This window comes from Lissotriton helveticus, chromosome 7 (assembly GCF_964261635.1).
Source record: "Lissotriton helveticus chromosome 7, aLisHel1.1, whole genome shotgun sequence".
Lineage (NCBI taxonomy): Eukaryota > Metazoa > Chordata > Amphibia > Caudata > Salamandridae > Lissotriton > Lissotriton helveticus.
The window spans coordinates 505,947,052-505,970,260 of record NC_136068.1 but is presented as its reverse complement, the minus strand read 5'-3'; the positions used below and the strand labels follow the sequence as shown (position 1 = coordinate 505,970,260).

Here is a 23,209-nt window from a genome sequence, read left to right as displayed (position 1 = left end):
AGGCAAGCTCATGCTCGGGAGGGCTCAGTCAATTAAAGATCTCACAATTCTCAAATATCGATCTCTGTAAATCTTTAAATATCTCCAAAACTACTGACTAAAATTACACCATTTAAAAATAAAGCGTGCTTTCTGGACCAAGAGCTATCTCCCTGCCAAATTTGGTGTAATTCCGTTCAGTAGTTGAGACTGCATCCCTGTCTAATGTAACCTATGGAAATTAACATGGAGAAAACACGTTTTGGGCCTCAACTTTTTTATTAGCCCTCCCTTGACGAATCACCCCGAAACTTTCAGAACAGGAGCTGACCTGAGTGAACAATTAGTTTAGAAAATTTTGTGAAGATTTGTCAAAAGAAGCCAAAGTTATAGGCAAATCAAAAAATGCTTTTCCTATGGAAACTAGGTACTAACTATAACTACCTACTGGCGAATGTGAGCAAGGGTCACAGACCCGAAACGCGTAGAGTGATTGCCTTCAAGCTGTCTAATTAAAAGGCTTTTGGGAGATCCAAGTGTTCGTGTGTTTTCTTCGAAGGAATATTGAAGTAACTTTTGACTCCATACATATATATATATATATATATATATATATATTTATAATATTTTTGTTTTATATAGAACAAACACTACCAAAGGGCACTGGAATGTTTTACATGAGAACCAAATAACATTACATATGGTCAGATTCACTTTAATTCAAGTACTTGAGATTAAGTAATTTGCCCAGAGCCAACGCCAGGACTCAACCTGGTTCCCCAGATCCAAAGCCAGCAACTCTGGATATTAAGGTACACCAATGTCCTCTATTTATGGGTGAAATTCATACACAAGTGGGATGATTGAGTATGATTACGTATAGTGAGCACAGATGGCTTTGAGAAGTAAAAAACACACACCACCAAAAAATACTGGAAAATTCACCCAAAGTCTTGCCTTGCTTTTTGGAGCACACTGTCACAAATCGAAAACCAAAGAATTGTGTAGTAGCGCACTGTCATTTCCAGACAGCACATTTTCCATCTAAATGGCCATTAATTTTGCACACATATACAGTTTTACTGCTAAACCTATTTAGTAAACAAATAATAATGTGTGGGAATCGTGTTTCAGTGAATACTTATTTGTGCATCACCAAGTAAAAGTGTCTTGATTAGTTTGATCCTATTAAACTCTTTGTTTCTATCACGCCACAGTATTACAAACAAATGTTATTTATTTGTGCCTTCCCACCTGCTGCTTTATTCTGAAATATGTGCAAGGTTCAATTACAGATATTTACATTTTGTTGTGTTACAAAAAATGACATCCTACAGTCTTTCCTTTCACACTCTATGTACCCTAACAACATTGTCACATATTTCACTTTAAAAACTCCTTTAACTATCCAGTCAAGGAAAGAAAAGTAAATACCAATCCCCAGGTCAAAAGAATAAGCATTAAACTGTCAGATGAAATAGACTGACATTTGACCCCTGTCTTTGAAGAACAGTAAATTTGATAAGATAAATACAAAATTTAAAGGCATCTTTATTCATAGTCCTTTCAGGCCTCTACCAGAAAACGGCTGGTCACACATTAGTGGATCAGAAACCACAGTTTGGTTTACTCTGATCTAGAAATCAGAATCAACACGGGCCCCTCTAAACTTTACGAACTGAAAGGAACTCCTCTGATTGGGCATATCAAATGGTAGCTTAAGCTATGAGAGAGGTCCCTTCAGAGGCGCAGCAAGAGCCAAATTTCAGGGGCGGGGGGCTGAGAGAAAAATTCGGGCGGGGGCTAATTCTTTCACCAATAGGAAGACCTGTGAAGTACTCGGGTGATGCTGTGTGTATGCCGGGGAAGCTGTCTCAGCCCTGGCTGCCACACGTGACGGGGGGCTGAAGCCCTTTGAGCCCAATGGGGGTTGCACGCCTGGATCCCATTCATGTTCAAAGGCAGATTGAACTTTAGTAAAATTATTATTCTACCACAATGTCTTCTGTTTCAAGCTTCCTTGTGTATCAGTTTTTAGAGCGATAAATACTGCATCAGATTTAAATGGACAGAAAAAAAGTGGAATTGGTAGACATAATGTATGCATCAGGTTACTAAGTGGCGGGCGGAATGGGAGCGCAAACCAGCCCTAGCAATTACAACTGACTGGCCTGTGTGTGTGTGGGGGGGGGGGGGCTGGCAGGAACACTGCTGCTGCACTTTTATTTTTTACAAGGGGCCCTTAGTAACATAAAGGCCCCCACAGGTCCAAAACTAGCACCCCATCCTTCCGAACCACCGGGGAAACGCCTGGTGCCCGCTACGGCCAGTCCAGCCCTGCTAAGTGGTGTATGTGGGAATACCAAGAAATCATTACATTTTATGTGCCTGTCTTACTAAGCTAACAGGGGACAGGATGTGGCACAGCTGCCAGAGCGTCCGACCCAAGAGTTGGGCGTTAGCGCAACATTCTGTGATAATTTTGGGGCCAATCGCTTAATCTCCCCATGGACACCGCCTGAATACCCTCGCGGGTGATAAGCAGCACTATATAAATATAGAAACTTTTAACTTTAACCCCGAAAGGTCAACAGAGATGAAGCACAGTTTGATGGAATCCATGTCAGGCCACAGGCGAATGAGAAGTTTCACTATCACTTTTGAATTCGGGCATCATAAACATTTCAGAAAGATAAAGTATCCTGATTACTTATCTTAAAATATTCGGCGTCTCAATGTCACGAACCAAGGCCACTGGTGCAATACAATTCCTGCCGGTTTAACTGACAACGCGCAGATCTGGCAGGCATGGACTTCAATTCACCAAAATGCCAAGGGTAGCAGAAGTGACATAACATGCCCTTTGAACTTCAATTTAATTCCCACACACACGGTTAGACATACATGTAATGTCCGCAGCGGTCTAGTCGCTGCACGCACACACACATCCCCACATTCGCAGGCCAGGCGTGGCCTGCGGGGTTGAATAAAAGGATGACGTCCGCTCGTGGACGTCACTTCCGACTAGTACACTGTGTCGGTGTGGTTCGCTAGCTGGTGCGCAACCTGCCCCCGCGCTGCGCCACAGGCCAGAGCAAGGCCTAAGTCACCTAACCAGCGCAGGGCACAACATTGGCGACGAGGGTGGGGGCCCAACCCTCGCCCGTGCACCGGTGGCCAAGGCGGAGCAACCTGCTCCCTCACGGGGTGCCCACCGTGTGTCTGTCTACCGCTGCAGCAGCCTGGCCTGCCCACCTGACCTCCCCTGCCCCTCCACACCCGGCCACTGGGGGCTCCTGTGGCTGCCCGGGAGACGCAGCGCAGCGGAGAGCGGAACCGGACCGGAGACGAGACTAGATGCCATATCTCACGCATCTCGCGTGAGCCGCGGACACCCAGCCAATGCTCACGCATTGCGCGTGAGACGCGGGAAACGACCGTGGGTGTGTCCTACTGCGCCCTGGAGGGAGTGTAAGCAGCAATTCGGCTTGGGAAGGACCCCAACCAAGACCTCAACTTTCCCCACGTCACCAGACGCCTACAGCGCACTCGACGGAGCCGAGGTAGGCCGCCAGCTGCCACGTGGCGCCGCTGAACCGGCGCTATAGGGGAAACGATCAGCAAGGGCTCGCACTAGCCCAGCAGAGTCGTGGGAAAAGGAAAAGAAAAGGAAGGTCATCCTGACGAGCTGCCACCATGGGGGACGGAGATGCGCCAGCAGCTACCATCAACATCCCGTTTCAACACGCCGCGTCTGGGGTGTTACCACCATTCAGTGAAATGGAGGACCAGTCCACAGCATCACCAAGGTGGAAAATATGGCTCGAGAGACTGGAAAATTACTTTGTAGTCACCAGAGAGACAGACAAAGCAGTGAAGAGGTCGCTTTTATTACACTATGCAGGAGATGAGATATTCAGACTATTCAAACACCTGCCCAATACGGGGGGGGCGGATAACTATGACGCGGCAGTGGCGGCCCTCAACGGTCACTTTGACCCACAACTGAATTTGGACTTTGAAGTTTTCAAATTGGGACAGGCATGCCAGAGGGAAGGCGAGACCATGGACCAGTTCTATGCCCGAGTAAGGGAGCTAGCCAGCTCCTGTACCGACGAGGATCAACCGAAAGCCATAAGGAGACAGATCATCCAAGGGTGTCGAGACAAGGCGCTGAGAGGATTGATATTACGCAAACCAGGGATCTCACTGGAAGACATTCTAATCTTGGCCAGGTCTCATGACCTCTCGAATGTCAGGGCCACCGCTATGGAACAAGCACTCCACAAACCCCAAATTAAAGCAGAAACCGTCAAGACTGAGCGGGCAGATGCGGTAAGGATCCAGCAACGTGAACCACCCCAGAAAGGATATCGGAAAGACCCGCCCCGGGGGCAGTGCGGATATTGTGGACATGAGCCCCACGCGGCTAAAGATTGCCCAGCCCAGGACAAAACCTGCTCGAACTGCGGAATTCCAAACCATTTCGCGACAGTGTGCCGAAGGAGGAACACGTCAAAGAACTTCAAGAAATCACGAACGCCTACCAAAGCTATTCGGCAGCTGTCATTAGCTGAACCGTCGTCATCGAAGACAGAGAGACACCTACCCACGGTGGATGACGACACGGAGTCCGAGGATGAAGAGGCCGACATCGTCTCGTTCGCGCGAGAACTCAAACAGCGGCGGCGGCCGCAGCCGACGTGTATTGTACAAATGGCGGGAAATGAAGTCAAGGCAATAATTGACACTGGAGCCACTGTGAATGTAATGGGTCTGCAGCAGTTCAGGAAATTACGCCCACGCCCCCAGGTACTGCCGTCCAAGACGAGGATATTCGCATATGGAGCAGACACACCACTACCACTCAAAGGAAAAATCACAATACCCATCCAGGCCGACGAGTCGGAGGTGATGGCGACAATCCACATAATCAACCGAGAGACTGACACTTTGCTAAGTAGTCACACAGCTGAAGACCTGAAATTAATAGCGTTTGCTAATCGCATCAGAGCACACCAGGTAGATGAGCTACTGGGACGATTCCCCGAACTGTTCCGAGACTTGGGCTGTATAAAATGTGAACCAATCAAATTACACATCGATAGGTCTGTCACTCCCACCGCCCTGCGACACCGTCGGATACCTTTTCACCTACGTCCACTGGTGGAGAAAGAACTTGAAAAGCTGGAAAGCTTGGGCGTCATAGAGAAGGTCACGGGGCCCACCCCGTGGGTATCACCGATGGTTATTGTGGAAAAGCCTAAGCAACCGGGTGAAATCCGCCTGTGTATTGACATGCGGCTACCAAATGCTGCGATCCGGAGGGAGAGACACCTGACCCCCACTATGGATGATATCATCGCTGATGTGAATGGGTCAAAGTGGTTTTCGAAAATTGATCTAAACGCCGGATACCACCAACTACCATTAGCAGAGGAGAGCCGTTTCATCACCACTTTTAGCACCCATCTTGGCCTACGACGGTACAAGCGGTTGAACTTCGGCATCTCCTCAGCGGCGGAGGTGTTCCAAAACACCATTAGAGAACTCCTGTCTGGGCTGCCTGGGGTAATAAATGTCAGCGATGACATCCTAATACATTCCGCCACCGCATCGGAACATCACAAACACCTCCGAGATGTCTTGAAGAGACTGAGTTCCCATGGAGCAACACTTCACAAGGAAAAGTGTCAATTTTTCCAGCCCTCCATTGAATTTTTCGGATACATTTTCAACCAGGAGGGTATCCAGGTAGACCCAAGAAAGTCCAAGGCTATCAAGGACGCCCTAGCGCCAAAATCCCCGACGGAAATAAGACGTTTTCTCGGGATGGCCACTTATTGTGGCCGATTCATACCGGGCCTAGCCACTTGGAGTGAACCTCTACGAGCGCTGACCAAGGCAGATGCTATCTGGCAGTGGCGTCCGAAGGAAGACGAAGCATTCCAGGGAATCAAGGATGCTCTCCTGGAGAAAGCCACCCTTTCATACTTCGATCCCACGAAACGTATGGAGGTGATAGTGGACGCCAGCCCGGTGGGCCTCAGCGCGGTGTGGACCCAAGAACATGAACCCGGCCAGTGGACGGCGCTAGCATTCGCCAGTAAAGCCCTCACCCCAACCGAAACCAGGTATGCCCAGATCGAGAGGGAGGCCCTAGCTATCAAGTGGGCCTGTGGCCACTTCCACCTATACTTGCGAGGACATTCTTTTGTCATGGTCACTGACCATCAACCGTTGGTACCCCTCTTCAAGGGGACGGCTCCACACCCGCCACCTCGCATAGAACGATGGGTGATCCAACTCCAACCATATGAGATGGAAGTGGTATATTGGCCGGGGGTCAAAAACCCTGCAGACTTCTTATCGCGACATCCGTCCCTACCAGAACCAGAGTCAGTGGACGACGATTGTGAGGAATATGCCCAATGGGTGGCACTCAGGTCGTGCCCCCAAAGCATGACAATAGAGGAAGTGAAAGAAGCAGCCACTACCGACAACATCTATCTGAGGTCGCTGCAGGCGGTTCAAGAAGGTTCGTGGGCTGACTACCTCCGCCCACCCAACTCCTGGTCAGCGGGAGACAGAGAGTCTCTCACGAAGATGTGGCGGATCCGGCATGAATTAAGCGCTACCGAAGAAGGGGTGTTGTTGAGAGGATCACGTCTGGTCATTCCCCAGAGCCTGAGACACAGAGCAGTGCAACTTGCCCATGGGGGCCACCAGGGCACGACGAAGATGAAGACACGCATGAGGGAAAACGTATGGTTCCCGGAGCTGGAGAGCATGGTGGAGGAATATGTGAGGAAATGCATGGCCTGTCAGCTGACCAGTGACCCTGAAAGACCATTACCTGTGATCACTGAAGAAGCCTGCACTTGTCCCTGGACCAAGGTTAGCATAGACTTTGGGAGTTTTCCAGGGGAGGGACACACATTAGTGGCCATCGACTCCTACTCAAAATATCCACTAGTGGAGAAGGTGGCTTCCACTGCATTTACACACGTGGGGCCGGCACTAGAAAAGATATTCTCCATGTTCGGGTATCCATCAGAGATACGGAGTGACAATGGACCACCCTTCCAAGGGGCTGATTTTGCTACGTTCCTTCGACAAAGGGGAATCCAGCACCGCCGCATCACGCCTCAGTGGCCCCAGGCAAATGGAGACGTTGAAAGATTCATGCGGACCCTAAACAAAGTATTTCGGATAGCAGTGGTAGAACAGGTTGACCCGGAGCAGAGGCTACACGAATTCCTACGGGAGTACAGGAGCACTCCTCACTGCACCACCCAAAGCAGCCCATGGACCCTCATGTTTCAAGGACCACGAAGAGACCTTCTTCCCACTGCCCCGGGGTGGACACCGTCCCCAGTCGCCCCTGGTGAAGTTCAGGAACGGAGGCGCCAAGGGAACCAACGAGCTAGCCATCGCAGAAAAGCCACCCCCAGAAGAGTAAGCCCGGGGACCCGGGTGATCATTCGGAACAGACGTCCAGGGGGAAAATTCCAAACTCGATATGAGCCGGGCACCTGGACGGTTACATACACAAGGGGCACCATGGTCACAGCCCAGAAAGGAGAGGAGGAAGTGTCAAGGAACGCCTCCTGGTTCAAGGCCATTCCGCCAAGGGACAGACGAAACTCAGAGGAAGATGAAGGGGAAACCGACTCAAACGTGATGACAACTCCCGAGGTAGAAGATAACACACTAATGGGGAGCCAAGTAGAAGGACACGAATTGGCGGTGGTACCTCAGACACCGCCTGTCATGACCAGGAATGTTTGCCAAGGTGCCGAGGGTGGTAGGGCTAACTCCCAGCGTTACAGCTTACGGCCCAACCCACCACCAAGTCAGAGACTAAGAGAATATGCCTGCCTGCTGAAACCCTGAAGCTGCTACCAAGGGACACGCAAGTACCTGGGCGTTTTGTTTTCAAATGTTTGCATTACGAGACTGTCTTGTTCATTCAAAATATATAGTTGGATAGGGATGTAATGTCCGCATCGGTCTAGTCGCTGCACGCACACACGCATCCCCACATCCGCAGGCCAGGCGTGGCCTGCGGGGTTGAAAAAAAGGATGACGTCCGCTCGTGGACGTCACTTCCGACTAGTACACTGTGTCGGTGTGGTTTGCTAGCTGGTGCGCAACCTGCCCCGCGCTGCGCCACAGGCCAGAGCAAGGCCTAAGTCACCTAACCAGCGCAGGGCACAACAATACACACACATTCACACTTACACACACTCCCTCACGTAAACACACATTCACCTGCAAGCACGCATGCATTTAAAAGCTTTTCTTTTTTTTTTTTTACTTAATGAGGCTGCCAGGGTAGGTAATATTCCAGCTAATTGTACTCCATATTTTAATGACACTGATAGTGAATAATGAAACATTATTCATTATTAGTGTAATACGAAAATTGAGAGATCAGCAGCCAATCGGGTCCTTCCTGAGCGTGTTCTGCAGTCTAGCGCTGTGACTGCAGTGTTACGTTAGGAATAAAGCATCGAAGGTCGGAAGCGTGCACTTTAGGCAGGAAGTGGGGGAATACTACAGATAGAGGAGAAGGGGAAGGGGCCAGAAAGCAGGTCATAATAAGGACTGTAAATGAGGAGGGAGTATTTAGGATAGTAGGGGGTATGGGGGAGTGAATCGGGCACTGAGCTGCACGTGGGAGGGGAGTAAAGGGAAGAGAAGCGCAGTAGAGAGGAGAGTGGGACGCTGACAGAGAGAGCGTCTGAAGAGAAGTGAGTGTGGTGGCGCAGGTCGTCGGGCGCGGAGGTGGTGACCCCTGAAACGGAAGTAGTGGCTGCCCGGATGAGATGCTGCTCCCGCCTTCTGCAGGTGAAAAGACCCATTGGGTGGGCTGGACCGTGATGATCACAGACAGAAGCGGAGATGAACCGGAGCTGTATGGAGGGTCAGCCTGGCCCAGAGGCTGAAACCTGTCACTTGCTCCAGAGCACTGTCCCAGACCCGTGTGTACATCGATCAGATCCGGTCGGCAAGGGTTTCGCTGAATTGTGTGCGCGGGCCCGGGGGCCTGTATACGAGGGTTCCTCTGAGTGTGGTCTTGGGGTTGGTGTGGATCTGGAAGTGTAGGTGTTCGGCAGCGGGGATTGTGTCTTCGGCGTTGGTTGTGATGCTGATGGTGTTCCTGTAGATGATGGCGATTCCTCCTCCGTTTTGGTTGACGCGGTCCTTCCGGGTGATTTTGTAGCCGTCCGGGATGGCTATGGCGATGTCAGGGGCCGAGGAGGCATTCATCCAGGTTTCCGTGAGGAAGGCGATGTCGGGTGCTGTAGTATCGAGGAGGTCCCAGAGTTCGATGGCGTGTCTGTGGACGGAGCGGGCGTTGAGGAGGATGCACTTGAGGTTGTTGTTGTTGTTGCTTTGTTCGGTGGGCGGGGTGCAGGTTAGGAGGCATGTGAATTTGCAGGTTTGGCAGGCGAAGGGTCCGTGGGTTCGTTTCGGAGTGGCTCGGTAGCAGGCGGGTGAGCGTCCGGTGTTGAGGGTGGCGGTGCCTTATCTCAGTCGTGTACCCTGGTTCCTGCGGGGACCAGGGGTTCTGGCGCTGGGCGCGGTCCAGGCACGGACGGGTCCGCTGCCCGTCCGCTGCGCGGCCTCCATATGAGGGGCAGTGGGAGGAAGGAGCAGCTGGGAGGCGGGAGTGGGGCGGCGAATGGGAACAGCGAGGGGCGGGGCCGGAGGGACGCAGCGGCGGGAGAGGTGGCACAGCGGGAGACCGGGGGAAAGAGCGGGGAGGACACAGAAGGCAATGCGGGGGAAGGGGGCACAGAAGGCAAAAGGGGTACAAAGGGCACAGCAGAAGTGAAAAAGGGGGAGTACAGAATGCAAAACAAACTCTAAGGCAAAATGAAAAACGGGGGGCAAGACTCACGCAGCACCAGGCAGCGGCAGGGGCAAGGCGACAGCGGGGGCAGCGTCACAGGAGGACCGTGTGGCGGCTGGGGGGGGGCGACCTACCTGAAGACAGGGTCAAAGGTCGCTCCTTCACCGCCGCGGGCCTACATATGAGAGGCAGTGGGAGGGAGGAGCAGCTGGGAGGCGGGAGTGGGGTGGCGAATGAGAACAGTGGGGGGCGGGGCCGCAGGGACGCAGCGGCTGGAGAGGTGGCACAGCGGGAGACCGGGGAAAAGAGCGGGGAGGACACAGAAGCCAATGCAGGGGAAGGGGGCACAGAAGGCAAAAAGGGGTACAAAGGGCACAGCAGAAGTGAAAAAGGGGGAGTACAGAATGCAAAACAAAATCTAAGGCAAAATGAAAAACGAGGGGCAAGACTCACGCAGCACCAGGCAGCGGCAGGGGCAAGGCGACAGCGGGGGCAGCATCACAGGAGGACCGTGTGGCGGCTGGGGGGCGACCTACCTGAGGACAGGGTCAAAGGTCGCTCATCCAGCTGAGATGAGTGTTCAAGTCAATCCTCTTATCAGGAAGGATCAGTGGACCCCTATCTTGTTGGCTGTGGGTCATATAGCAGTATTTCATCTGGCACAGTCTGCATTGGCCCGATAAATAACATTAGAGCGGGAGCGCAACAACAAGGACCAAGGTTGATTACTTTATACCCCACTTACCTTACAGCCGACTATTCCCATTTGATCCAAAGAGAGCCTACTAAGGAGAACGGTTCCATAACCCACAGTGGCCAGGATCTCTGGTCACCAGAGTCGAGGGCTCTTGTGGATAGATAGGAATCTACAAGGCAAGGTTCCTCTCTTGGATCACCATTGTCCTAAGGGGAGATTAGTACAGGACACAATTCCCAGGCCAGATTGTGGGCCCAGGCTACCTACTGTGGCAAACATAACAGAAATACATCAATCAAACTCTAACATGGTGGGCAACCAGAATACACTGTGCCTTGGAGCCAAAACCCCAGATGAGGGCAACCCTACCGATGGCAAACCCCTGGAGGACAAACCATTGGACAGCACTGAAACTCACTACGTTGGTGACAGAATGGCACTCAAGAGACTTAAATGGGAAAGAAGCCAAGAAGGTTATCGGAAGGTCAACAGCTGGGATGCTTCCAGCAAAGAATGAGCACAGAACTACGGGTGCCTTAGAGGCACCGGACATGAAGGTGCCTGCCTCCCTAGGACAAGAGAGGGGCACTGGGACAGGATTGGTTTTACCTGGTGCCAGTTCAGACAGTGAAGTGGATGGATGGTGTTTTGTGTCAACCCTCCACCATCTGCAGCAAAGTCGAGGAGAGGAGCACAGGGGCCATGGGCCTGTCCGACCAGCAGATTCGGCTAAGGGCATCTGAAATCCTTCTGGCCATGGAAGGTTTGCACCAGAAGGGGGTAATATGCCAGGATCTAAACCCCAGGAATGTACTACTGGATGATACAGGTCACATTTGTTTCACTTTGATCAGTGGAACCGGAGTTCAGCAGCCGAGCTTTGGAAGAGCTATATGAAGCCCCAGAGGTGCGTGGGATCACAGAAGTGATGAAGGCCTGTGTTTGGTGGAGCTTTGGGGCCCTGGTGTATGAGTAACTCACTGGAATGTCTCTAAGTCAGAATCATCCATCCACGCACACACACAGCTCTACCGTCCAGACTCCCTGAGCTGTGCTGCTGCATCTCTGCTTACTGAGCTACTGCAGTTTGAATCAACAAGATCAAATCTCATTCTTTCTTTAGAACCACTCACTGGAATCAGATGCTTTAGACATGTGGAACACAGTCCTTGAAGATTTAGAATTAGAAGAGCCTGTATTTACCCACTCAACTTTTTGAAGTTGCTCGGGGTCCACATAAGTCCCAATGCTTTGTGAGGTTTCCTTCAGACAGAACTTGCAAAATCATGTTGGCACCCCTAATCATGGTTCTATGATGTCTCTCCAGCGAATCGATGCAATCACAGGTGCTTCCAGTAAAGAGGAATGCATTCCATAAATATTCTGCTGATGCTTGAGGTCCTTCTGCTGAGTCAGAGACCTCAGAGTCTCTTCTACTGAAGCATGAGTTCCATCCCATAGTTCTAGCCCATGCATGCCTTACCAGTGATTCAGTAAGTTCTTCCACCGAGCCATCACTGGCTGCTCCACTGATGCATGAAATCCCTCAGGCTAAAAGGCTATTGCAATGATGCATGAGCTTCCGCCACATATTATAGCCCTCACAAGCTCTTACTGATTTATGAGGTATCTAGGCTGAGACAGCCCTCACAGGCCCTTCCACTGATAAGAACAATTGTTACTTACCTGTAAACAGGTGGTTCTCCAGTATTGGTGTCTTTCATAGATTCACATGCTTGAATATTCCCCGTCGTCGAAGTGGGAGTCCCACGGTAAATAAAATAGCAATAATGCTAAATATATATAAACATAATATATAGCAAAGAAAGGAAATACAACTGAAAACCTCTAAAAATGATTCCTAATAGGAATGCAAGGTAAAGAGAAAAATCATTTGTAACACATTAGTGTCATTATGTTAGTCCAAATTACAGCCAATCAGGCGCCAGCACCCTCTAGAACCTTCTCCTCAGAAGCTCAAGCCCTCAGATTTTCGTAGCACAAAGTATCCAAGAGCGTATGAGGAGAAGAGAGCCTCAGAGGGGAGGAGGGTGGGTCGCATGTGAATCTATGAAAGACACCAATACTGGAGAACCACCTGTTTACAGGTAAGTAACAATTGTTCTTCTCCAGTATTAGGGGTGTCTTTCATAGATTCACATGCTTGAATAGAAAGCAGTAACCTCCGAGAACTGAGATTGCTAAGCATAGCAAGAAGAAATCAAGACAGTACTAATAATAATACAGTCATATAACACATCATAGCAATCACAGGTAACACAAGGAGGAGGGAACAGAGGCTCACCTTACTGAAAAAGATGGCGAAGCACTGCCTGTCCCACTGCGGTATCCCCTTCATTGATGGCATCCAAACAGTAATGTTTGGTGAAGGTGTGCCTGCTGGACCATGTCGCTGCACGGCAGATCTGATGAAGTGGCACACCAGCAAACAAGGCGGTGGAAGAAGACATCGCCCTCGTTGAATGAGCCCTCACTGAAGACTGCAATGGTTTGCCCGCTTGTTGGTGGCAGAAGGCAATGGCTGAAGAAAGCCACCGGGCAATAGTCGGTTTGGAAACTGGATGTCCCTTGCGCAGTCGTCCGTAGGCAATGAACAGTTGGTCGGACTTGCGGAAGGGGGCAGTTCTGGCAATGTAAAATTTAAGGCATCGTTTGATGTCCAAAGAATGCAAGCGCAGACTGTGGGTCCGGAAAGAAAGTCTTGAGGAACACAGGTTCATTCAAATGAAAATCCGTAGGTACTTTAGGTAGGAAGGAGGGGTTAGTGCGGAGCGCCACTCCGTTAGGTTTGAACTGAAGATAAGGCGGCTTGATGGTGAAAGCGTGAAGGTCGCTCACGCGACGAGATGAGGTCAGCCAAAAGAAGTGCAACCTTCCAGGTGAGGAATTTGAAATCCGCTTTATGGGTAGGCTCAAATGGTGACTTCATAAGCTGAGATAGTACCACATTGAGGTGCCAAGATGGAGGAGGACGCTGAACAGGCGGGAACTTGCGGAAGAGCCCTTTGAAGAATTGACGTATGATCCGTGATGAACAGAGGGAAGAAGAGCCATCATGTCGGAAACGAGATATTGCAGCTAAGAAAACTCTCAGCGTGGCATGAGAGAGCCCTGAGTGAGCGAGGCTCAAGAAGAATGGAAGAAGTTGCTCAGGAGTGGAATGGATGGGATGGATATTGGCTGTGGCGCACCAATGACAGAATCTCTTCCACTTGAGTTTGTAAGTTTTGATGGTAGACGGAGCCCTGGCATGAGCTAGGATGTCTCTGCATTCCTGGGATAAGTTCAATTCAGCGAACTCAAGGTGCTCAGGTTCCATGCTCACAATTGTAGCGTGGAGGGGTCCGGATGGCACACTTGGCCCCTGTCCATCGTTAGGAGGTCTGGACGGGGACGGAGAGGGATGGGCTCGCACTGGGACAGCAGAAGCAGTTCCGAAAAACCATGCCTGCCTGGGCCAACGAGGTGCGATCAACAGGATGTGGCAGGGCTGCCTCCGCATTTTCCACAGTACCCGCGGTATTAATGGGAGTGGCGGAAAAGCGTAAGCGAATAGATCGCACCAGTCGATCAAAAGGGCATTCCCGCAGAACCCGGGGTGGGGATGCCAACTTGCATAAGACGGGCATTTCCGATTTTCCGGTGTTGCAAAGAGGTCTAGATCTGGGTGACCCCACTGGCGAAACACAAGATCTAGAGTCGGTTGGTGCAGTTCCCATTCGTGTGTCAAGGAAGTGGACCTGCTCAGAGAGTCCGCCAGTAGGTTGGACACGCCCAGAAGGTGGACAGCCGTCAAGGTGATGTATTGGCGAAGAGCCCAATCCCAGATCGACTGGGCCAAGCGGGACAGATGTGGAGACTTGGTCCCTCCCTGTTTGTTCACGTAGTGCATACTGGTGGTATTGTCCGTCTGGATTAGCACTGACTCCCCGTGAACAACCGGGAGGAAGGACTTGAGCGCTAGAAAGATCGCCATCAATTCTAGCCTGTTGATATGCCACGTGCGTTGCGTCGGCGTCCACTTGCCTTTGATGGATAAGCCCTGGAGATGAGCACCCCACCCCTCCAGGGAGGCGTCCCTCGTCAGCGTAAGATCTGGAGCATGAACGAGGAAGGACACTCCCCTTTTCAGATTCGAAGGCTGCGCCCACCAAAGCAGGCTCCTTCTCATGCGAGCTGTGACGGCAACTAGGTCGTTGAAGGACCCGGAGACCTGACGCCACTGTAAGTCCAGTTCTTCCTGAATGGGACGGGTGCGCAACCTGCAATTTGGGATCAGTGCGATACAAGATGAAGCCATTCCCAAGAAGGACTTTAACGTCCGAACAGAAACGGACTGTTTTCTTCGAATGAGGGAGACCAGACGAAGGCTCTTCTGACGTCGCTCGTTCGAGACGAACGCTTTTGAGAGCTGCGTGTCTAGGATCGCTCCCGGAAAGGTTCTGGTTTGCAGAGGCGCAAACTGTGACTTTTCGACGTTGATGGTCAACCCCTGAGACTGAAACACTTGCTGGCAAAGACGAGTGTCCCGACCCAGCTGATGGTGGCATTGAGATTTGAGCAGGCAATCGTCTAGATATGGAAAGATTTGCACTCCTTGTAGACGCAGGTGAGCCACCACAGGGGCCAGTACCTTTGTGAACACACGAGGAGCTGATCGCAGTCCGAAGGGCAGAACCTTGAATTGAAAATGCATTGGTCCCACCTTGAAACGCAGGTACTGGCGATGGTGTTGGATAATTGGGACATGAAAGTATGCGTCTTGAAGGTCTATGGTGGTCATGAAATCCTCGCTGGATAGAAGACGTAGGATTTCCAGTAACGTCAGCATGCGGAACGATTGTGACTTTAGGAACTGGTTGAGAGCCCTCAAATCCAGAATGGGTCGCCAATCTCCGGTCTTCTTGAGTATGAGGAAGAATCAAGAGTAAAAACCCTTTCCTCTTTGATGTTTTGGGACCACTTCGACTGCACCTTTTAAAACAAGAAGACGGACCTGATGGTAAAGCTCCTCGAGATGTGGAGGAGGCGGGCCACGAGGTGGCGTGCAAGGAGGAATCTCTAGAAACTCCAGGGAATGACCCCGTTTGACAGTATCCAAAACCCAGCGGTCCGAGGTGATCGAGGACCACTGAGAATAAAACAGAGAGATTCGTCCTCCAACACTTTGAGGGTGACAAAAGTCATTGGCGTTTTGTATTGGATCCACGATAGGAAGACTTTCCTCTGTATGGTTTGGAGGGCTGTTGACGAGACTGCTGAGTGGGCGTGTAACGTTGGCTGCTCTGATTGTAGGAGCGGTATTGTTGGCCACCTCGAACGTTGGAAGAAGTGCCGCGTCCGCGCGCACCTCGAAAGGACTGCTTCCGAAACTGTAACGTGCCCAAAGACTTTGCCGTATCGGTGTCTTTCTTGATGGACTCAAGGGCGTCATCGATATGGGATCCGAATAGCTATTCCCCATCATAAGGCATGTCCAGTATTTTGGATTGGACTTCCTACCGGAAGGAGGTGGACTTCAGCCAGCCTTGTCGTCGGAGTGCAGCCGCACTTGCAAGCAGACGGAAACCTGTGTTAGCAATATCGATTGCACAGTCGATCATTTCTTCCGATGCCCTCTGACCATCGCGAAGAATCTGTTGGGCGTCAGCCTTGGAAGCATCAGGTATGAGTGCCATGAAATCTGCAATGTCTGACCACATCTGCCGGTCATAACGTCCTAAGATGGCTAAGGCATTGGCTGCCCGGACAGATGTTGAAGCCATCGTTGAGAACTTGCGGCCAATAGCATCTAAGCGTCGACCCTCTCTATCAGGAGGGGCTGTGATTTGGGAAGCTGGATTCCGTGCTCTACGCTGTGCGGCCTGAGTTACCACAGAGTCTGGCTTGGGGTGAGAAGTCAGGCAAACTGGAGAACCAGTTGGGGCCTTGTACTTTTTCTCAAGGCGCGGTATTTGAGCAGGTAAGGAGTTAGGAGCATTCATGAGTTTAATTCCCTCCTTCCAAACGAAATTGATGATAGGGATTGTGTGTACCTGCTTATAAGGTTTATCTTTAAATCATAAAGAAAACAGTCCTCCTCGCGTTGTGATCGTGGTAATTTGAAACGCTGAGCCGCTTTATCCATTAAAAGGTGGAAGCTGGCGATATCTACAGGTGGGGATTCACCCGAGATCCCAGGCTGAGGAGAGGGCGTCTGTGCCCGATAATCATCCCATTCAGCCATATCCCGGTCGCCTGCATCGTCATCCGAGTTGTCAGGGACCTCTCCGTCCTCACGTTCTGGGACCGCCTCATCATCCGCATCCTGCGGGTAAACAGTGGTATGGATACGTATTGACGTCTGAACTTGAGACGAAGTTGTAGGTGGTAAGACAGGCGGCAAAGAAGGTGGAGGTAGTGACACAGGAGCAGGAGATTGTACATGTGCGGTCTGCGGTGTTGCTGGAAAACGGCGGTTGTAATCGTCCATCGTATGTTGGAGATTAGAGATCAAGGTTAAGGGAATGGTAGCCATAGGAACTTGGACCAACTGCTCTCCTTGTTGAGACTCTTGGTCTCCGCCATCGTCGTCAGAATCAGAGTCTTGACATTTAATTATTAAATCAGAGGGACTATGTGCCGCCCCAAAAAGTGTCCACTTCATGCTCCGAGTCCGTGTCATGCTCAGATGTAGTTGCAAACATCGGAAAAGGTGGTTGTGGCTCTGGATCAGAGATCTGTTGGCAGGGAACCGCAGTGCGACGATGAGAAGGTTCAGAAGTCTTCAATGGCACTAACGGCAAAGAGGCAAACGAAATCGGTGCCGCTGTTGACGGTGCCATCGTCGGTAACGCTGACGAGACTGACTTGACTGTCGACGAAGGTAATTTTGGAGTAGTCTTCGTCGGCGGTGTAATCGTCGACGGAGTCGTCGACGGGCGAACCACTGAATACGAAGTCGTCGATGGGGCCGTCGCCGTCGAAGCTGATAGAATCTCCGTAGACGGAGTCGTTGTCGACGGGGCTTTGGTCGACGGTGTCTTCGTCGACGAGACCTTGGTCGACGGTGTCTTCGTCGACGAGAGCTTGGCCGACGGTGTCTTCGTCGACGAGAGCTTGGTCGACGGAGTCGTCGACGACGATCTCTTCGGGTCTGCCGTCGACGAGGATTCTCTCTTCTTCGTCGACGAGGAGAAGGGAATCGTCGCCGGAACAGGTGTAGACGACGACGAAACCCTTGTCGACGTGTAGGCTGTCGACGATACCGTCGTCGACTACGAGAAGGCTGAAGTGGTAGTCAGCATCGTCGTCGAAGATGCAGGCAATGCTCTTCTCCTCGTCGGAACGCTCGTAGACGCTCCCGTCGCCGGCGGAACCTTAAGAGGCGTGGAAACACCTCGAGAAGCTGCAGAAGACGCCTGAGAGCCAGGTCTCGTAGGCGTAGAAGTGGTAGGAGTGGCAGAAGACACCACAGGAGCCAGAGTCGAGGCCAATTTAGGCTTTTTGAGGAAAGGAGATGGAAACTCCTGAACACTACCACGCTTAGAGGCTGCTGAGGAAAGACCAGATTGCAAACTTTATGCATCAGACAATGCAGAATCCTTGTCCTTAAGATGTTGCAGCCAAAGGAGAAGACGGCCTTCTCGGTCTTTAAGAGTCTTAGTAGAAAAGGTTCTACAGAACTTGCAGCTGGCAGCCTCATGATCAGGGTATAAACAGTAGATACACTTCTGGTGGGGGTCCTTTTCAAAAAGGCGCAGCTTCCCACAAGAAGAGCAAGGTCTGAATAAAGACTTCTTACTTGACATGTTGAGATAAACACTGGAAACTAGATGAGTAGAGTTGAAAACTGAGCAGAGCACAGGGAGACTCCCTTCACACGACGTGCAGTAGAAAATCTCAGGGCTTGAGCTTCTGAGGAGAAGGTTCTAGAGGGTGCTGGCGCCTGATTGGCTGTAATTTGGACTAACATAATGACACTAATGTGTTACAAATGATTTTTCTCTTTACCTTGCATTCCTATTTGGAATCAGTTGTATTTCCTTTCTTTATTATATATTATGTTTATATATATTTATATAAATTTAGCATTATTGCTATTTTATTTACCGTGGGATTCCCACTTCGACAACGGGGAATATTCAAGCATGTGAATCTATGAAAGACACCCCTAATACTGGAGAATTGAGATTCTTCTACCAAGTGCAATCACAGGCCCTCTTTTGATGCACTGAGTCCCTCCGTAGATTCCTCAACAACTCTTCCACCCATGCAAGATGTCCCTCAACATTTATTCCATATCTTATGACTGTTAAGGGGACTCTGCCACAGTGCCCTAGCTGTAACAAGCGCTTACTCGGATGCATGAAGTCCCTTCCACTGATAAACTTGCTCAACAGCTTCAGGCATTACTCTGCCTGTGCGTTACAGTTTTCAGCCAGTCCATACTAATGTTTGACCCTCCATAAGTGATTTTGGCCAAAAGCAGGTCAAGAGACTGGGCATGTGAATTATTAGCTCATTTTCAAACAGAGCTCACCAGGGGATATGTACACCATGCTGCAGAAAGGGCGAGGTGTTACTAAGCTATAAAAAGCATATATTGATAAAATTAGTTAAATATGGGGCTCATTTCTCACCAAAACTAAAAGTGAAAAGAATGAAAAAGGATCCTTGAAAAGGGTATACTAGAGTTGAGATGGACAGGGAGGGACTAAGGGGATCATTAGGATGACGGGCGGACTTTGCCCGCCCGCCATCCTCGTGCAAAACGGGACCGCCCGCCATAGGAGCGGCGGTCCCGCCTTGAGCATTAGGATGCCCCCGCCACACAGGCGGGCGCATCCTGTATTTTTACCATTGCGGCGGGCGGTGCAGAAAGCGCCGCCCGCCACAATGGTAAAAATGCACGTTGTGCATTTCAAAGCAAAACATGACAGGCACCGAGCGGTGCCTGCCATGTTGCACTTTGAAATGCGGGGGGGTGTGCTCCCCCCACCCCCGGACTCCCAGGGGACCCACAACGGGCCCCCGCAGGGAGTCTCCGCATACCTTTCTGGCCGCCACGGAAAAGCATGTCAGGAAGGGCATCCTAATATGGCTGGCGGTGTCCGATAGACACCGCCACCATATTATTCCTTTTCCGCCTCGGCCGCAAGGCGACCGGGGCAGGAAAGCGGCGGATGGTCTTTCCGTCCTCCGAGGTCCCCCCCGCCATCCTAATATGGTGGGGGGTCTTTAGTGCAACGATGTCGGGCGGATTGCCCCCGCCAGGCTGGCGGTGGCTACCGCCAGCCTGGCGGGGGCAATCCGCCCGACATCGTAATGGGCCCCATAGTAAGGATGATTACATTTTATATCTGGTATTGACATCCTAAGGTACAGCCATAACTGATCAACATCATGTTCACAGTTGGATCCGAGCCTAATTTGCCGTGTTTAAAACCTCAATTGTATTGATTTCTTTTTTTTCCATCCAAGCACTCTTTTTATGATTCAGCATCCTAGATGAACACAAAAAATGTATATGTATTCTACGGAACTCACAGTATGTTGCCTGATCTATTTTCTGAAAGGGTGTCATGCCCTTGATCTTTCATCAAACATGTAATCAGCTAGACAGACGTCTTACCTGATAGAGGTGTGTATTGAGCTGGGTATCCACCCACTGCAGAGAAACAGAAAAAGGGATCAATACGTTCTGTACAAGTTACACAAACAATAAAGAAATCATAATGTACTACTGAAAAGCAGCAGAGTAGGGACAGGAAAGACCTAAAAAATAGTAAGTACAGGCTGTAATGAATTGAAAATCTTTACAGTGAAATATAGTTTTAAATTAGCAGGGCATCGCTAGGTCTTTTGATCAGATATTTAGTAAGTCACTGAGCAACATCCTTTGACTGTACTGTCGTTTTGTGATCCCAGTGAAATGAAAACAAATAGCAAAAACGAACAAGTTACTTGATTTCAGTAACATTCTTTCTGGTAGAGACTCTAGCTAATCCCAGATTCCTCTACTTTTGAATATTCCCCAGCTAGTCAGACTGAATCCGGAAATGTTTAAGTAGTACCTCTGCACGTCAGTAGGTGGCCCTATGCGGCTCTGCAATGATGCTGTTTCACTTCAGAAATGACAGGCCAATATAAGAGCCACTCCCTTGCGCTGACGTCAGTTGCTTTCGAGACTGTCCATGTCCTCAGAACAAAACCACAACAACAAACTGGCATTGACTAGTGTGCAGATTACAAAACCTGGAACACAGAACAGGAAAAAGAGGAGGGTCGGTGAAAAACCTGCAGTTAGAGTCTTTACCAGAAAGAGCATTACCGAAGGTAAGTAACTTGCTCTTATGATCGACTTCTAAAAGCAGATTCCCCACCTTTTGAATAGATACCAGAGCAGTACCTATTATAGGTCTGTGAAGTGGATGAAACAAGAAGTCCTATATGACCCAGTGGGTGAAATGTTCTTCTCAGTGAACCTGGCTATCCGGACATTAGCTCTTCATGAATGTGTGGAGCAATGAACACAGAACCGCCTGGCAGATGACCAGTATAGGAATTTGCATGCCAACACAGTGCTGCAGCTTTGGGCTGGTGGTATGGGCTTGCAGACATTCTGAAGGCTGCTTTTTAGCCAATGCGTAGCAGATCTTGATGCAGAGTACGATCCAACAGGAGATTGTCCTCTTCTACATGGTTTTACCTTTTTACACCCATGCAAACTCCACTAAGATTTGATCGTCCCACTGGAGGTCTTTGGTACGATCAATGTAAAAGCTTAGCACTCTTTTGGGGTCCAAGTGATTTAGTCTCACCTCCTCATTAGAAATGTTAGACGGCACATAGAATACTTGCACGGTGTTGGTTTGACTGATGTAGAACAGCATCATAACTTTCAGACAGAAGGGTGCTCCTGTTCTCAGAACCAGCTTGCCTGAGAAGAACGTAGTGTATGGCAGATTAACGCTAAAAATGTCAAGCTCACTCTCTCGCTGCTCAAAGTGAATGCGATGGGGAACATAGTCTTGAGGGTGAGAATCCACAGGGGACATATGTGATGCAGCTCAAAAGGAATGCCCATCAAATATGTAAGAACCGTGTTAATGGTCCCATTGGAGCATGACAAACGGAGAGGAAGAAAATAAATGGTGTAGACCTTTCAAAAATGCATCACAACCAATGATGTAAAAAATAAGGGCTCGTCCGGCAGCTGTAAAAAGGCAGGAAGAGCCAAAAGCTTAACTGTGCCCCAAGCAAAACTTTGTCACGCAAGAAACAAAACAAACAGAATGTCCGATAACTTGTCCTGGAAGGGGTCAGTCTGGTATATGCCAAATTTGTTCCAATGACAGGCGTACACGTTTTTTATAGAGAGATGCATGGCTGCTAAGATGGAAGGTCAAAGCTATTCAGCTGTCATCACTCAATCTTCATGTATGAAGTTGGAGATTGTGAAGGCAGGGGTGCAGACATGTGCCCTTTTGTTGTCTTAGCATGTCCTCCCGCAAGGAAAGCCTGATCAGAGGACAGATGCTAATGCCCAGGAGTTCTGGATACCTCACTCTTTGTGCCCAAACTGGAGCCACTAGAATGACTTGGCCCAGTCATTCTGATCTCCTTTAGAACTAGGGCTAGGAGTGGTATCAGCGGGAAGGTGTACAGGAGTCCAGAGTTCCACTCTAGTTGGAATGCATCCAGTAGCGAGAGGCATCTTGGAAACTCCAAGGTGCAGAAGTGCTGATATTGCACATGTTTGGCAGTGGGGAATAGATCGAGCCAAGGCTCTCCCTGTTCACAGAACAGACCTTGTGGCACCTCTGACTGTAACTGCCGCTAATGATCCGCTAGGCGTTGACTGCCGAGCTTGCCTGCTCTGGCATTCAAAGATTCTGCTGGGTGGTTTACCTCAAAGAAGATCCCTTGATGATAAGCCATTTCAAGAGGTGGAGCGATCCTGGCACAGGGTTCAGGACCCAACACCGCCAATGATGTTGCAATTTCACTTGGTGGTGGTATTGTCAGTAAGCATGTGTACAAGCCTCCCTTTAATGGACAGAAGGAAGGCTTTCAATGCCAAGCGGGTGGCCTTCAGTTCCAGGAGGTTGATATGGAGCTGGAACCCTGCCAAAGACCAGAGTCCTCTGATCTCTACGTCTCCTAGATGGCCAGAAGCGATGCATAAGTCACCATTGTCAACTCTGGGTGGGGTAGGAAGAGGGTATGCTGTTGACCCCATTGCTGTTCAGTAACAACCACTGCAGATCTTTTGCAGTCTCCTACGAGATCTGGATACTGTCAGAAAGGTCCACTTGATATTGGGACCACTGAGACTTCAGTTTCCACTGCAAAGCCCACATATGCAACCTGGAGTGCTTGAACAGTAGGATGTAAGTGGCCATCAGTCCCAGTAGCCTGAGTCAATGTCACTGAAATCTAGGACACAGACTGAAATATCGGTTTTTATATCCTGAATATCATGGACTCTCCATTCTTGGGGAAAGGCATGACACATGACAGAGATCAGAATGCAGCTGATGAAAAGGGAAGATCCTGGGAAGGAGTCAGGTGTGACTTGGGCACATTGATAGTGAATCCCAAAGTTATCAAGGTAGAGAAGAACTTTGACCCCTTACCTCTGAAGATTTGCTTCTACCAACGCCATC

General features: G+C 50.1%; 1 protein-coding gene and 1 pseudogene across 1 annotated transcript in view; one reads left to right on the top strand and one right to left on the bottom strand.

The window, feature by feature from the left end:
* LOC144768685 (uncharacterized) overlaps window positions 1-23,209 on the bottom strand; it is a 9,047,330-nt gene that overhangs the window by 6,312,074 nt on the left and 2,712,047 nt on the right. The window contains exon 16 of the mRNA XM_078652515.1: window positions 20,173-20,208. Within this exon, the coding sequence (XP_078508641.1) occupies window positions 20,173-20,208 (36 nt within the window). The remainder of the gene's footprint in view (window positions 1-20,172; window positions 20,209-23,209) is intronic.
* LOC144767041 (uncharacterized) lies at window positions 8,865-11,711 on the top strand (annotated as a pseudogene).